The sequence below is a fragment of the Parasteatoda tepidariorum genome, chromosome 6, assembly GCF_982258835.1.
Source record: "Parasteatoda tepidariorum strain Cologne lab strain chromosome 6, Ptep-v5.0, whole genome shotgun sequence".
In the NCBI taxonomy this organism is placed as follows: Eukaryota; Metazoa; Arthropoda; class Arachnida; order Araneae; family Theridiidae; genus Parasteatoda; species Parasteatoda tepidariorum.
Window position 1 is genome coordinate 33,564,010 of NC_141760.1, and position 17,648 is coordinate 33,581,657.

The window sequence follows — 17,648 nt, forward strand, 5'->3', positions numbered from 1 at the left end:
AACTTTCAGCTGATGTGTAACTTTCAAGTAAATTTAAAAAATTCACTAAGGGTGTTCTAAATAATGATAAGGGGGAAAAAACCTTTGACAGCACATTAAAAAATATAATAAAATTTTTTAATGAGATCTTAAATGAAATAGTTTCATAAAATCTAACATAGGTGCAACATGATTAACAATTTACATAAAATTACAATTTACATTAAAAACTTAGTACATTAAAAAAATAAATATGAATCAAGAGTTTTCAAGTTTTGCAGTAATGTCTTGAAAGAAAATCTTATTAACATTTGCATTACATAAAAGAAAAACCTAGGAAAGATAAAATATTCTGCCTGTTTAATTATTTAATAACCTAAATTTTCCAAAAAAATTTAATGTGCTATCCCTATCCCAAAGAGAGAAAAGACCTATTATTTGTTCATAATTTTGAATTAGGTGGCTCTTTTTTAAAATTGTGTCTCTGATTTAAATTAATGCAATTTTTTCTTCTTTTTTAAATTGAAGGATATAATTTCAATATATTTTTTAACCCTACTTGGAAATAAAACTTATATACAAAATTATTTTTTTAAAAAAACATTCAATTATGAAATAAATGAATGTTTAAAAAAAATAGGGCACCAATCAATATAGATAGAGCATAAGCCTCACCATTCCTTTTCTTATTAAGTTCAACATTTAAAACTAAAATAACATTCTGTGGCTGTAAAAAATGCTGTAGCTCTGTTTGTTGAATCTAAGTATTCAACTTATTTTTTTCTTGCTTGTGATTTCTTTAATTCTTGAGTTTAATTGCTAGATGCCTCCAAATGCAAATAATAAGAAAGATTTACTTTTGAGAAAAGCAGATAACAAATATTTTGCAAAGATAGCAGTAAAGGAACTTAATAAATAAAGTTATACAAATTGTTCAAGAAAAGTGATCCAGAAGAATCAGTATTATTATTGTTGTCTTGAATGCATTAATGTGATTTTGTTACGTTGTATTAACTTCCAAAAAGAATTGTAATTAATAAAGAAAGAAACCATGAGAACATATAAACATTTTATTGAATATAAATAAAACAGAGAATGTGTGTAAGCTCACAGGAGGAAAAAGTCATGGCATGTCTGTTGCATTATCTGATGATTTATCAGCTGGTATGACTGAATTGTAATGCTCTCCTAATCCATACACGTGCCTGTGATAGCTACAAAATTTAAAGATCAATTAATGAGTTTTATAATGCTTTATAATAAATATTATTATTTCAGAAATAATTATTATGAAACAATGAGCAAAAGTGAATGAAGTAAGAATAAATTAAGTAGTGAAAAATTTTAATTAGATACACTATGTTCACTGCACAAAAAAGGGAACACCATAATAATTTTTGATCTAATGATCTGATTTTCATGTAATAGAACTCAATCTTAAAATCTATGAAGATGAAAATGTAAATGATTTTTTTAAAATTCAATCTAAAAAATTATTTTTTATGTGGAATTATCTTTGGATAAACAAGTTTTAAAATTGTGTGCAAAAATATTTTGATTAGATTTATTTGTTTCGGAGATATGGTGAAATATGAAGAAAGTAAAATTAACATTAAAGGGTAGAAATTTTCGAACACTCACCTGCCTTATGCTTATAATAAATATTGATTATAATGATAATATTGATTATGATGCTGAAGAATTAAACAAAGTAATTCCATTAAAACATGTGTAGCATTGAATTCCTTTACCTTTTGCCTTTATTTCAAATACTAAATGATTTTAGAAAATGCAGCTCATGTCTAAAGTTAATGTTAGTTTTTTTTTTTTTTTAAATTGATTAAAAAAAATTTTTTTTTGCTTGCATGAAACATAATATATTGAAGGTAACATATTTAAAATTTTGTATATCAATACATTATTGTAGAATCCAAATATATACCTAGATATTATTTTCATAGTCTAAAACTGTTTTGAGATGCAGCCTTAGTTTTTAAACTATTTTTAGTTTTTCCCTTACTACTAACCAATGCATCCCTAAACAAAAGATATTACACACATCTATATGGAACACCTAGTTATGTACCAATTTTTTAAGCGTTTGAGATATACTATACAGAGATACATTGTTATTATAATGGTTTTAAAATTAATATATTAGAAATCACTTTAGAAGCAAGAGTTGGTTGAGTGCAAAAAGTAAATTAATAAAGTTTTTTTGAAATTTTTTTAACCTGATAATGAGCCTAGGATCTGAATTTTCTTCGCCAACAATGACACTAGGACCATCAGCTTGAATTACTTCTATTGGTTTGCAGCAGATGTTTGATAAAATTTTTATCTGCAACAAAACAGCACAACACACTAAAGCTTGAAGAAAAATAAATAAATATATTTTTTTGTTTATCTGAACAAGTTAGGATATGGGCTTGTATTAGAAGTTATAAATAAACAGTTTCTATACTAAAGTTTAAAACTCTACTCAAAGGATTCTTTTGAAATCCTAGCGCAAAATTCTTAAGAATCATACCATTGAATGATTTTTTTCATCAAAATGTTGCAATTTGAAACGGCAATTAAGACATAAGACTAAGAAGCTTTTTATATTAGGATAAAGGGGTTGTACAAAACAATGAAAAGACAGCTATACTAACACATTTTTTTATCTTTCTTAAAAAATACTATGAGAATCATTTTATAAAATTAGAAATATTTAGGTTATGCGATTTTTCATTTTTTTCAATGAAGTTTAAAGCTTCTAGAGGTTCGAGGAACCAACAATAAATTACAAATGGGTGACAATAATAAAAAATAAATTAGGATAGAGTTTTTGAACACCCTATGCTAAAAAATATATCTATGAATTAGAAACTTGTAACAATTATTTTGGTTATTAAAAATAAGCAAGACTTATTAAAAATGACATCGGTATTATTGGGGACCATCCAACTTAAAAGTATCTTTTCTTTCGCAGGTTTTCTTTCCTTATACAATTCTATTTCGGTGTAGAAAATTTATTGTAAGTTATTATCATTAGTTACTTCGTTACTATCATTATTAGATACTATCATTAGTATCATTAGTTATGATACAAAATAATATGTGGAGAAAACCCCTTATCATTTTGAGTTTCCTTTAAAAAGTAAAAAACTTCTTAAAAATTGCTTGAAACTTTTTAAATTTTTAAGATATTCAAATCGAACTTCTGTCATTAGTTGCAAAATAAAATTTACTACAAAATTATGAATAAAAAGTAAATTTTTTTCCGCGCATGTACAGTATAAAAGAACTACTTTAATTACTTATATAATGCATAGCTTTCAAGAATTTTTTTTTCAAACTTTAAAGAAAAAATTTTGTAATTAATTTTTAAAATATTCCAAAGATTTTGTTTAATTTTATTGAAATATTTTAAAGTTATAAAAAAAGTAAGACAAAAAAATTAGTTTGTTCATAAAAATGTTCATATTTTCATAAATATTTAATCTACGTTTAGGAAATTTTGTGCAGTTATTGCATATAACAACCAAAATAATTGTTAAAAATTACAAACTTATTGTTACATTTTTTATCATCGGATGATAAAGAAAGGCTGGAAGGCTTTGATGAGGAAAAAATTTTCAATTATTTCAATTGGCAATTCTTTCACAGAAAAAGCCATGCTAAGACAAAAAAGATGTGGAAAATGAGTAGATTATACAAAAAAAGGTTTAGAATTTACTTCCCGATTTTCTTTTCTATTTATTTATTATTATTATTATTTTGTATGTAGTTCATAATTTTGTAGTTTTCAGCTAGAGAAAATTATAAAATCAGTTGAAAATTAATAATTATCAACCTACTGAAATAATAAAATGTTAACTTTTCTTACTTCTACGTGACCTCCCCAAGCTGGAGTATTAACAATATCATCACAATATTTTTCAAATTGCTCTAAAAAAATTAAAAGAAAAAAAGACATTTTAAATGGTATAATTACTCAATAAAATAAAACATTTATAATCAATTAAAGTATTTCAAAATATTTTTTTGCAGATTGAGCACAGATAAGCCATTTATCAAAAATGTGGGCAAGGTAAGTTTAGCTAATTTATAGTGTGAACACAGTGATATACAAGATCAAAAACAATCAGCTAAAATAGATTTACTAATCTATAATCATTAAACAAATATTTTTTTTGATGTCCCTCAATAAACCATTTGAGAAAATACAGTGGAATCCCAATTTCATGTTTTCAGCCAAACCAGCGTAAAAAGTGCAAGCGGAAAAACGTAAAAAATATATATAAAAAATTAGAAGCATATTTTTTTGAAATTGACACAAGATGAACCAGTAGAACATTTATCTATTTTTCAGTTTTAGATATTATTTCAAAAATATCCCAAACAATACTTATTATTGTCTGCAAATTTAGCTTTTTTGGTTTACAAAAGCAAATAAATATAGTTGGTATTAGCAAATAAATATTGTTTCAGAATTTTCATGCTTTGGAATTCTTGATCAACTGTGGGTGTATCCTTCAATATTTTTCATTCATCTTCATCGTTTTCATCACAATCAATGAGAACAGGCATTAAATCAGATATTGAAGGAATTGAAAAGCAATGGGATGTGTGTTGCAGTCGATATATGCATAATCGATTTCTAAAGATCTTCCAAAGTGCCAATGTTTCTGCTGAACACTGAGGAGTCTGTTTTATTAAACGAATTGTAATGCATTTTAGTTGATACTGTCCAATGCTTTAGAAATCAAATTCAGAGCTTTCTAATGATTTAATTTTGCATTTAGAATCAAGAAAAAGAAATTATTGCCTAACCAGTTGTTTGGTGTAATTCTCTTTAAACGACTGGATTATTCCAAGATTCAAAAGTTGAAGTTTGGTAGAAAAAATTCCATTAAAAATTTTTATAATTTAAACTCGCATATTTCCCCTTTCTGTGCTTCACCCCATCCCACATTTTTTTGACTCCAAAGGAAAATCTCAGACATAAGATGGAATAGAAAGATGGAATAAGATGAAATAAAAATAATGTCAAAACAGCCAAATAGTTATTAAACAAATCTCTCTTCTTTTAAAGAAGATAAAAAATGAAAGAAAGAACTCAGAAAAAATTAATGCAAGTGTTGCTGAGAAAATATGATTTTGATTTGTATAAAACAGGATTTTCTTAAAAAGAGGAACGTAAAATCTGGAATAATTTAACATTATTGGTATAAGCGATTTTCACAGACCAGCAGAAAATGACGTAGGAGGCGGAATAACATACAAAAAAGACTATGTGAAACCAAGGTTCCAATGTACAGTCAAACTTGGATAATTCGAACGTCTTTAATTCGAATTCGTGTATAATTCGAAGCTTTTCTCTTTCCCTAGACGCATGCATGTTCAGTTAATGCTAAAAATCTTGATTATTTCGAAGTCCTACTTCTTTAATTCGAAGTTTTTGCGCTTTCAAAAATGACAAAATCTAGTTTAAATGCAGCTATTTTTGAAAAGTATTCTGGTTATTTTCAGCTATTATGGAAGTTTTTTTAGAGATGACAAGGGGGAGGGAGAATAGTCTTATCTGCTCAAACAGAACAGGATTAAAGAGGAAATGGACCTAGACCTGAGAAATTACCATTACTGATGAATGGAAAATCAAGAAATTCAAGGTGTTTTAAAAATGTCAAATCAAAGCCTATAGAATACCATTCTAACACAAAAGCATGGATGACGGCGAATATTTTTGAAGAATGGCTACTAGATCTCAATCGCACATACCAAAGAAAAAATAGAAAAATCATCCTGTTTATTGATAACTGCACTGCTCATAAATCGATACCCACTATGGAAAATATCCCGTTTGTTTTTTCCCGCCAAACATGACATCAGTGGTGCAACCAATGGATCAAGGCATCATTAAAAATCTGAAGCATTTATACAGAAGCATTGTCTAGTCGTCCAACACCTCCTTACTGAATCTTCCTAAAAGCGTCCCATTACTTTCCTCGATGCTTCAAGAATGTGTTAAAATGCATGGTCCAAAGTCACCCAAAAAGCAATAGCAAATTGTTTTCGGAAGGGAGGATTCATCAGGAACACTGTCCCTAGCGATCTTTTTGATGAAAATTTACCTCCCCCAGTTGCATGGGAAGACAACATTCCGTTCGATGATTACGTCAGTATGGATGAAAACATAGACATTTGTGGAGAGTTATCGGATACAGATATTCTATCTGAAGTTCTAAACAATAAGAATATTATAACAGAAGACGAAGAGGATGTTGAAGATGAGGTAGAAGAACAGAGGCCAATTCCAACTTCAAGTGAGGCAGTCGTTCATTTATTAGAATATCGACGCTATGCAGAAGGACAATCTGACGTAAGTGAAGCTGTGTTTAGAGCTATAAATATTCTTGAAGGTTTTTGTTAGAAAAAATCAAGTAAACTCTTTAAAGCAATCTGATATAGCTAAATATTTTTAAAAATTGTAGCGTTTTAATTTAAAATTAATAAACAATCTTTGTTTCGCAATTTCTGTTACGAGTGATTATTTTAAGACATAAAAATAACATTTTTCGGATAATTCGAAGTTTGGATAATTTGAAATTTTGCAGAGGCTCCTGCCCTTCGAATTATCCAAGTTTGACTGTATTTCAAATTTATGATGTTCTTTTATTTTAAACTTAGATAATCTAAACTTTCATCCAATAAATTTCCCACTTTAGCTGGCTTTGTAAAGATCATTACATTTTAACATCTTCGAAGATTGCAAAGATTAAACTTTCTCACTTATCAACATTTCAATAAAAATATAAGGGTATTTATTTTAAGTTATGCTGATTTGTTTGGCGTAATAAAAAAATTATAATAATAAACCTGTTTTTAACTCATAACCTATGATTCTAATGATTAGCTACAGAGTAACACTGATTTAAGTTTAGTAACTTAGGGTAAAATCTAAATTTTAATCAATCATGAATTAAGTGAAAGGAAAATTCATTTAATTGAAAGTCAGTATAAATTAATAAGCATTATTAATTAATTATATGTGTGTCTACAAAACCAAAAAAATTAAACAAATGAACCCAAATGAATATTAGATCAAAAGTTACTTTAAGAATGAAGGTTGAACTAAACTAACTGTATAAACTAAAAAAAAGAGAGAATATTACCATCTGTCAACATATCTCCTGTTTCAGGATGAGTGATAAATGGCAAGTAGTCTTCTTTGTGCAATCGTAAATACTTAGCTGCTTCTTCCCGCAAAGATGGAACAGTTCTTTTCTAAAAAACATAAAAATAGAATAATTATGTGTTTAAAAAAATAAGCAAATCTTTTAATGTTTATCAGTATTTGTATTCAAAGAAAACAAAACGCATTTACATCAAGCTTAATTCTATTTATATGAATAGTCAAATAAAAATTAAAAATAAAAAATTTTACAAAGTGGCCTTAGATGTTAAAATTTGCTAAAACAACTTGTGAAGCATTATACTAACTGATATTTTTTTAAAATAAATAAATAAAAATGTGCGAAGTTTCAAAACCAGAAAATTATAGTATTTTTAACAAATTTAAAATATGATGACAGGAAATGATAAGTAATATTTAATGTCAGGCAAATATTTTTGAAAGGGATCAAAGACCATGATTAAAAAAAAATAGCTTGTACAATCAAAAAACATTCCAGATTTAATACAAATTTGAGAAATATTTTAGTTAATAAATTTCTGAGCATATTATTTTTTATGAAAACATTGTCTTATTTTGAGACAGTGATGCTGTTCCTTAAGAAAAGAAAAAAAAATTTAAAACATTTAATAGCATAATAAAATGAACAAAAATTATTTTCATCGGAGTAGAAGGTAAGATGGAGTAAAGAGTAAAAATAATTTTAATTAGAAAATCTAATCTAAAAAGCAAACGACTTGAAATCAGATTATTAATTTTAAATTTATAGTTTAAATAATTACTATTTACAGTTCAGGTTTTAATTTTAAATACAAATTAATTATTGGTTTCAATAAATAAATAATAACTGTATGCTACTAATAGAAAGTTTTTTTAGATTGTTAGAATCAATAAAAATTGAAGAATAGCAAAAAGTTTATTCACTAGACAAGAGAATTTAACTAATTTACAGAGCTATATTTTAAAACTATCTTTAATATTAAAATGTTCATTAAATTAAAAAAAAAATACTTATATTATCTCATTTTTATTGAAAGTAAATCTGTAGGTATGTTGACAACGACCTAACATACTAATAAAGTAATTAGTAAAACACAGATTTATATTAAGAAAGCTTATGTCATATTATCTTCATATCATATTGTCATATCATATATATCGTCATATTATCTTTTAATAAATTTGTAGGTATGTTGACATCAACCTACTTATTACCTAATTAGCAAAACATTCAGTTACATTAAAAAAAATACTTAAATTGTTATATAATAATTTTATAAATTTATAGGTATTCTAGCATTAACCTAACATACTTATAACCCAATTGGCAAAACATTTAGTTTCATTAAGAAAAATATTTATATTGTCATATATATTTAAATTGTCATACTTATAAATTAGCGGGTGTACTAACATCACTCTAAAGTGCATGATAAAAATAAAATAGATTGTTGCATTTAAATAAAAAAAAATCCTTTATCTTTTTCCTTTTGATTTTAACATTTTCATGAAATTTTTTTTTCAACTAAGGGAAGTACTTATTCTACATTTTTTGTGAAAATACTGAACTCTTTTACCCTTTTTGAGACGACCATCTCTAAACTTTTTCCTACTGTATTCAACCTTAGCAACAGTTGCTTATGATTTTACAATTATTAAAAAATATTTATCAATTGAAATAATTATTTTAAGAATAATTTTAAACAAATGTAACTTTACTATAAAAACTGATTACATAACATTCAAAAATATGCAATTCGAATAGAATTAACAAAAATAATATCTTACTTCTAAATTGAAAATAGTTAGTTGATGCACAATGGCTTGATATAAACTGGAAATTAGAGAAAGTGTATCAAGGCAATTTTCTTTAACAATAAAAAACAAAAACACGAGCAAATTTATAAGTAATAAAAAAACTTTAAAACACAACCCTTAAATCTTTAAATTACAATTTTGAAAAAATTACATTATAAAACAAAGATTTCACTACAAACACAAAACTACATATAATTATAAAAAATTACAGCTGTGAAATCGTTCTTAAGAGTGATTGACTCAGTTTATTTTAAGATCATACTTTATCTTAACATAAAATTTTCATTTAAAATTGTAGAAAAGTACTTAAAACATTACATTAAAAAAATATGCAATATTAAAAGAAAAATTTTAAAAAAATTAGCAAATATTTAAGAAAAATATATAATAATTATAAACAAATATATTAATTTAACATTAACATTGAATAAGTGAACAACATAACAAATTTTTTCAAACAATTCTCAGTTCTCAATGCTTGTTTACTTTGACTATGACAATGGAAGTCTGGTATTAAAATTATCTCAAGTTCTTATGCAATTCAATTTTGAGTGTTACCATTTCTCAAGTTAGCAGTAAGCTAATAACCAAATGATTTATCAATTCATATACCTTAGACTAAAGAATCATGATAAAAATGATGCTACATACCAATTTCCATCAGAAGGAATCTAAAAACAAAAATAAATATTTGCAAATTAGTTACCGTATCTTACATATTGTAACAGTAATATAACATTACACACAAATTATTTATACAGAAATAAGCAATAAATACTAACTATTCAATTCTTAAAAAAAAAAAAAAAAAGAAAGAAAGAAAGAAGTCTAAGCTGACACCACTATGATGTACCTGGCTACTAACAGCCTGTATCTGCCTACAATAAGTTACCAGAAGCAAAATGTTGATCAAGTAAAGTTGTTATCTCGCACTTTATTGACAACTTATTACTCGTGAAGGCACATTTTGATTTGCAAGGAAAAAGTGCAACTTCATTTTTTGTCTTAATTTAATTAAAATTCTTTATAGAAATTACACAAAAGAAGAAATCGAAGCCATTAAACAATTATTATTACTCACAAACATTTCATTAAAAAACACCTTGTTATTATTGACAAATATTGACTACAGTAATGGATTGATTGATAATAGGCAAATAATAAACTTCAACCAGTAGGGTTAGAGAACTCTATGATGACATAATTGCTAAAATAAATTGTTTCTTCAATAACATTACAAAATAAAATTAAAATAACTTTTTAAATAATAGAAAAATTCTCTTATTTCAGAAAGAATGCAAGGAACAAAACTATAATGCATTATATATATATATATATATATATATATATATATATATATATATATATATATATATATATATATATATATATATATATATATATATATATATATATATTAGCTAAAAATGTATTATAAAAATAATTTTAATATAACTGTAAACTACAAACCTCATAGATAGCTAACCCTCTATCAGACAAGATTTTCTTTATCTTTAAAGATTCTACGTGGCGTAGGCCAAATAAATTTTCTTCTGCTTGACTAGCAATAGCTATTTCCCTTTCTTTTCGTTGCTGAGCTTTTTTATTCTATTTTAAAAGCAAAATTTATTTCTTAGTAAATAAAATCTTAGGAAGTTGAAATAATGCACTATCAAACACAAGTTCACTATATAGAATCCAGAATTGAGTGAAAACTAGAAATATAATCTTTTTAAAATTACACACGCTACTGTAAAGTACAATATAAATTATAAACTTAAAATCATTATATTTCATTATAATTCTGTAGCTGTGGAATATTACAAATAAAATATTTTTCTTTATCTTTAATGTTAATTAGGAAGTACTGTCAGTAAAAAGTGGTCGATATATACCCCCTAACAGCTACAGAATTTCCATAGTTTCAGAAAATAATTTACATAGTGTTTATGCATTAATGTTTTAATAAATTAAAATTTAAAAAATTATATCCACCACCACAAATAAATAATTTAAACAAATATATAGAAGGACAAGTGAGCAAATGCTCATAACCATATGACCTACGTCTTGTTAAGAGTCGTAGAATATTTCTGCTTTAGTCAACTACCATTGTAAATAATATTTGGTAAAAACCTCAAATATTAGAAGGTATGTGTATAGACCATATTGGGTAAACAAAATTTTAAGATGGTATTATCACTTGCAAAATTTTGAAAATTATGGCTATAAATATTAACAATATAAAATAATAAATTTTATCAGTTTTAATATATTTCAAGTGTGATGTGCAATGGGAAGCTATTAATCAATTTCGAAATTTTTATATCAAACTTCTTTTTATATAAGACATCTTTTCTTCACTATAGCGTTTTAGAAATAAAAACTTCCATTTTCTTCACCCACTTTTTTGTACAACTTCTCTGCATAACATACCAGCAACATATATATATATAAATAAAGTGTCACTTCCATGCTTTTTTATGATGCAGCACACCATAAAAACTTTTTTTTTTTTGGAGAATGATGTAAAAGCTTTTACAAAATGAGTGGAAATTTGTTGCAGCTTATATGTAAGATTTTGATTTGTTTACATAACTTATCAAAGCAAACTTTGTCCTTAAATAAAACATGATCTGAAATTTTCTGTATTCAAAGGTTACAAGAAGTTTTTCCCGACGACTTGAAACATGCATCTAAAAACATGTGCATAAAAATTCAGCATGGCATCTAAGAAAAAAGGGTGCAATTTTGAACATTTCTCATGAATAAAAGTTTTTCCTGCGTTATATTAAAAGCGATTTAGTACAGTAGACTCATCAATTTTTAGTGCTAGAACTTTGTAAGCTTGCTTAAGATACTTAGAAGCACATTAAAATTAAAAATACTCTTTTAAAAGATGCAGTTTATATTGTTTCATTTAATATCACTGTAATAATTATCACTGTAAGACTAAATATTTACACAAGTATAATATTAAGCTGTGAGTAGAGAGGAGAAAAAAAACTTTCAAAATATATGTTAAACAATTCTTAATGCAGTTTTATTCTTGTATTGTATATTTCTTTTATAGCATTGTATTGTACACTTATGTGTCTTTTATTGCATTTTCATTGTACATTTCTTTTTCATTCTTTATCAAATAAAAAGAATATTTTTTCAAAGAAATTAAAGCAAAAAGAATAGATATTTCCTTTTTCTTTCTATAATTGAAAGATAAAATATGCCTAAAAATTCTAAGTAACATTTTGCCTCAAATTTTAATAGTTTTAGTTAACATTATCAAAAATAAATAAGATAAAGAAAAGCACTTTTGTTAAAGTTCTATTAAAAAAATAAAAATATTCATCAAATTTATACTAAAAATTTGATATTGGCAAAAAATTAAGTATAAGTATGAAAAACTTTCTACTTATACTATTTAAAAAATTAAGTATAAGTATGAAAAACTTTCTTACTCTTCGTTTTTGAGCTTTGCTCACTTTCGCAGCAGTATTTGGTGCTTCAGCCTCGTTATCTTCATCTAATGTCTCTACAATATCAGTCTCTTCCTTCGTAGAATTATTTTTAATATTTTCATCAGATATTGCTTGTTCGATACAGCCATTGTCTGTAGTATCTGGATTTTCAGCATTCTGCCCCTTAATAAACACATTAAATAAAACAATATACACCTAAAGGTTAAAGAGCATAGGAAAAATATACCGAGTGTGAAAAAATTATAAGCTATTTTTTTTTACATACAAATTTAATGTCATTTTAAAATTTGAATTGAAAATAACACTCTTTTTTTTGCAGCATTAGTAGTCTATGAAAATTAAAAATTCTTAATGTGCTAATACATTTTGAGAAATCAGAATTGAAGCATTTAGATATTTTACTATTGATGCTCATAGAAAATTCGTACTAACCATAATTAATGGAGATTAGTGCCTTTTCAAACATCATCAATGTTAACAAAAACTTAAAGTTATTAGTCTTAATAAATCAATAACGACTAATGTTTAAATTATGAAATTAACATGAATTGTTAAAATGACAAAAATATATATAATTGTTTGTTTTTTTAAAAAAAGGTTAATTATCAAGAATATTTCCATCTTTTTTTTTTTTTTTAAAATGCCTTATTTGAAAACCTAGGTTTTCATATCAACATACTGGCATAGATTTCATGTGAACTAAAAAAACTTAATTCCAGAAAGCTTTAATCAAAATTTTTTTAATTTATTGTGACTCTATAGAGTTATAAGAGAAAATGTTGGTCTCATAAAGTCAATGGTCGTCGGGCTACCGAAGCGGGGTGCCATCCCCTCCGCAGAGGATCAAAATTGTGATGGCATGTCTTCGGATCATCCTCCGGGATGTTTCCCAGACCGTCGCCAATAGCCCATTGTGCAGCTCTAGTGCGACGTAAATTAACAACAACAACAACAATAAAGTCAATACAAGAAATATCCTTTTCTTTTGTAGCTAATATGTATGACTATAAATTTAAATTACACTCATTTTAAAATAAAGACACTTTTATAACAAGGTAATATAAACTAATTGAAATTAATAATATTCTCATTTCAGTGAAATAAATAATAAATATATTTAAGTTTCAGTTTAAAATAATATAATAAAATTATAATATCTTTTGTGAAAAAAAGAGAAAATAATTAAATTGTAAACATCTCCTTACACTTTTTCACATGTGGTTGGTTTTACATATAGGTGACTTGGTTTGAGTGCACCTAATATGTCATCTTTTTCCATTTTAATATTGAAACAAAGGAAATTTTCCATTTGCAAGAATACAAATGGATTTAGTACTTCCAATGAAGAGAAACAATGCTTACTTCATATAACTTAAGCTGTTCTTCATGTTTCAACTCTAAATCAGCTAGAAGTTGAGCAATTTCAGCTGTTACTTCTTTTTTCTTCTTTTTATCCCCTTTAGCTATACTATGTTTCATTTTTTGAGTTTTAGCTGTAAAAAAGTAAAAACATTGAATAACTTACTATATTCAATTAATTTAATAAAATACACCTTTTGTTGGATGAAGCTGATCTTACAAAATTAAACAATCATGAAAATTAAATTGTAAAAAAAAGATAACTAAAACATTGTCCGATTAAACATCTTGTGCTATTTATGATAAATTTAATGTTAATTCATTTTATCATAAATAAGTACTCTAATGCAGAATTTTCCTTTTACCATTTTCTCATTCAATTGCATACAGTATTTATTATGCCCCATATTTATAGTGTAATTCTGACTTTGTACTAAAATAGAGAAATTTCTTAGATATGATTAACCAAAGAAAATAATCCTTTTTAATTAGGCAGCATTTTTAAAATTATAATTGAATTAAAAAGTTAAGTAACATTGATTGCAACAAAAAGAATAAAAGTATTACATTTGCTTTTTATAAAACATGATAAAAATCAAATTGACTTAATTTAATTATTACAGGATTAAGAATGATTAAAAAAAATTAAATTTATGAAATTAAAGAAATATTAAAAGTCATGAAATATGTAATGCCTAAATGGTATCACAGTAATGCACAGCATAAACAAGGTGACAAAAATTGTGTAAAATATTTGTAATAAACAATTGTATAAAAATGTAGGAACTTTACATCGGATAGATTCTGTATAGCCTTTTCCATCAGAATACTTTTGAGCCTACACTGTAAAGATTAAATAACATTAGTGGAAAGCCATAATGCCATGCAAAATCTCTCTATAAGAATTTTTTTTGTTTATATAACTCTCCATCAGCTAATAAATAAACTAATTAAAACTTTGTTCACCAATGTTTATAAAAATAAAATTGGGGGAATTATCATAACTACAGCAAGTTGGCGACAAGTTCTGTTTGCTCGCCGAGGAAGGAAGATAACATTTCTGGCAGAGGAAATGAGTTTTCTTTTGATCATGAAATTTACGCCTCTTCCTCCCCCCATATTTTCTCTCCCCGATCAGGCTTCCCTTTTTCCTCCAACCCTTGGGTGACCTTTTTAGATAGGTCGCCAAAAGGTTGGCGACACTTGTCCTTGCCGTAGTTTTTATAGAAATCCGCCCAAAAATTGTATAATATACTCTTAATTCCTCATGCAACTGTAATTAGCCAATTTAAACTCACTTTTTGGATAAATAAATAAGACTTTATATCCAGAAATAATATTCAAAAAATTCTGTATCCTTCTTGAAAACAATATCTTTCCCATAATAGTGCAACAATTTTTTAATGTAAATTCATATATTAATTAACGTGTGCATTTTATTCAAATTATTTAGGTCCTAATTCTTTATTAATTTTTATCAGTAATTTTTTACAAATTAATTATATAATTTGATGCACAGTTAATAAGCATTATGAATCATAAAGGGGATATTATCATGATCACGGCAAGTTGGCGAAGAGTAACCAAGGAAGGAAGATAACGTTTGCAATCCCATTATAAAATATTTAGTGTTACATTAATTCTATGTTTGTCCAAAACGTAGCAATAAACTAACTTATTATAATCACGGACAGTTAGTTAAAAGAAAAACCATTTTTTTTAAGATAATAATATACTTTTCGAAACTAAGCAATTTTTCGAAACTTAGTTCATTGAATGGAAGTATAAAAAAATTTCAAACCTAATAAATCTTTCTTTTCCTTTCGTTGAAGAGAAAGAAGATCATCATATGAACAAGGTTCTTCCATACCCAAACTTGATATTAAAATTGCTTAAACTAATTTAATTTGAATATAAAGTGAATGTAAGAGTCATTCTTTTTATTTTAAATAGAGAAAGAAAATTGTCAAGCAAATTTTAACAAAGATTTTGCGATCAAAATATTTTATAAATATAAGAGGAAAGTTTGTTTTGATTTTAGATTGATTAATTGATTGATTACCGAAAAAAGCCAGTTTATAAGAATGAATACTGTGCTTTCAGCTTTATAATATTCTTCGGAAACAATTTTCCTACAACGCCGATTTCAGTGCATTTGCGTTACAACCACTTGCTCTACACGCGCGTAAGAATATATGTGGAGGAGAGAGATGTTAATTGGCTCCCGGTAGGATGCTTTACCCCTTATAAGATGCTTTAACCCCTATAGCGGACCTCCCTGAATATTTCTCACCTTCTAAAATTCAATCTTAATGGTTCAAAGGGAGACCTCAAATATGCTAATTATAAGTGCAGAAGATATTTTTAAATTAGAAAATCAGACACAAAAACGAATTTTCTCAGAATAAACATATTTTTTTTCAACGGATTCGAATTTTTTACCTCCCGAAATACAGAGGGTAGTCGCAGACTGGGAAATATGGTCCCCATTGTTTAGTCAGCAGATATTAGTTTTCACTTTTCGCTATGTCTGAAAAACTTTTTTAGGCGAATTTCATTTGATTTGATTTGTTCATTTACGTCGCACTAGAGCTGCACAATGGGCTATATATTGGCGACGGTCTGGGAAACATCCCTGAGGATGATCCGAAGACATGCCATCACAATTTTGATCCTCCGCAGAGGGGATGGCACCCCTGCTTCGGTAGCCCGACGACCTGCACGCGAAGTCGAGCACTTTACGGTAGCACAGTTTAACGAGGACCAATACCGCACACCCTCGGTCCCTGCGCAGACTGATCCAAGTGGGTCACCCATCCGCACACTGACCAGGCGAATTTCAAATATCTAGGAAAATGAATTTAAAAAAAGTCAGACCCCAGATAGCAATATAAGGTTTTTTCCCCCAACAAAAACCTTTTCATGTAAACCTAAAAAGGTTTTTTTACACGGTTTACGTGTAAACCTTCTAACCTTAAAACGAGGTCTGCGACAATCTGCTCTATTCTACGCACATTACCCTAATCCAAAACCTTGGAAAACAACCTTCTGCCTAACAACCTTAAAACGAGGTTGTTTTAGGGTTTTCAAGTGAAAAAAAAAACCTTGAATAACGCTAGTTCTAAGATGAAAATCATCCTAAATCTACATAATTATAAGGTTTCCGTTTGCAGCGTTTCGTATGCTCAGCTAAAATCTACCTTGTCATGAGATTTTCATTGACAATGCAATTTAATACTATTGCTAGTGTACGTCAGCTAAAACGTCATTCTGAACGTGATGTCATTTCTTCCACGATTGTGTGACGGCGCGTTTCATTATTCGTTTTATATTTTACTTCTTATAGCTTCTCAATCCGAGAAAAATTCTCCTTTCTATCTATTTTGCTTGATTATTTTGGGGAAAACAGTCATTTTTTATCAGTCTGACTTATTTTGCTTTTAGAACTTAGAGATTTACAAGTTAAAATATCGTTTAATATGAAATTTTTTTTATTTGACGATTTGATTAATGAAAACATAAAATAAATAGAACATATGTAATACTTAAAGAGGGTCTGCATATTTTCGTCTTTCTTATTCGGAAATTTATGCGGTGTGAGAAGTTTTGATGAGTGCAAAAATGTTCAGTTTTTTGTAAACTCCTGTTTGTGAAAATTGCAACACCATGAAGGAGTCGTCATAATTGAATTAAATTTACTACACAGTTGAGTGGTACTGGTACAAATAAATGATTAAACTTTCAAAGCAAACAAACAATAACAAGAGATCGAAATTAGTATTTTGTGTAGCCACCACGCACCGCAATAAGCGCTGCTGCACGAGGTGGCATGG

The 17,648-nt window shown here is 26.9% G+C and overlaps 1 protein-coding gene across 2 annotated transcripts; it reads right to left on the reverse strand.

Annotated features, from left to right (window-relative positions):
* Positions 1-1,035: 1,035 nt before the first annotated feature.
* On the reverse strand, positions 1,036-15,983 carry LOC107445986 (deubiquitinase OTUD6B). Of its 2 annotated transcripts, XM_087165622.1 has the most exons (11): positions 15,617-15,863; positions 14,608-14,658; positions 13,819-13,949; positions 12,436-12,618; positions 10,448-10,585; positions 9,629-9,648; positions 8,948-8,993; positions 7,140-7,251; positions 3,851-3,912; positions 2,214-2,320; positions 1,036-1,193 (listed from the first exon to the last, which is right to left on the reverse strand). In XM_087165622.1, the coding sequence occupies exons 3-11, from the start codon at positions 13,933-13,935 to the stop codon at positions 1,103-1,105; spliced, it is 876 nt and encodes a 291-aa protein (XP_087021748.1). In that variant the 5' UTR covers positions 13,936-13,949; positions 14,608-14,658; positions 15,617-15,863; the 3' UTR covers positions 1,036-1,102. The 2 variants fall into 2 exon arrangements, with proteins under 2 accessions (XP_087021748.1, XP_087021747.1); XM_087165621.1 differs by lacking the exon at positions 14,608-14,658 and having other exon boundaries at positions 15,617-15,983.
* Positions 15,984-17,648: the final 1,665 nt, after the last annotated feature.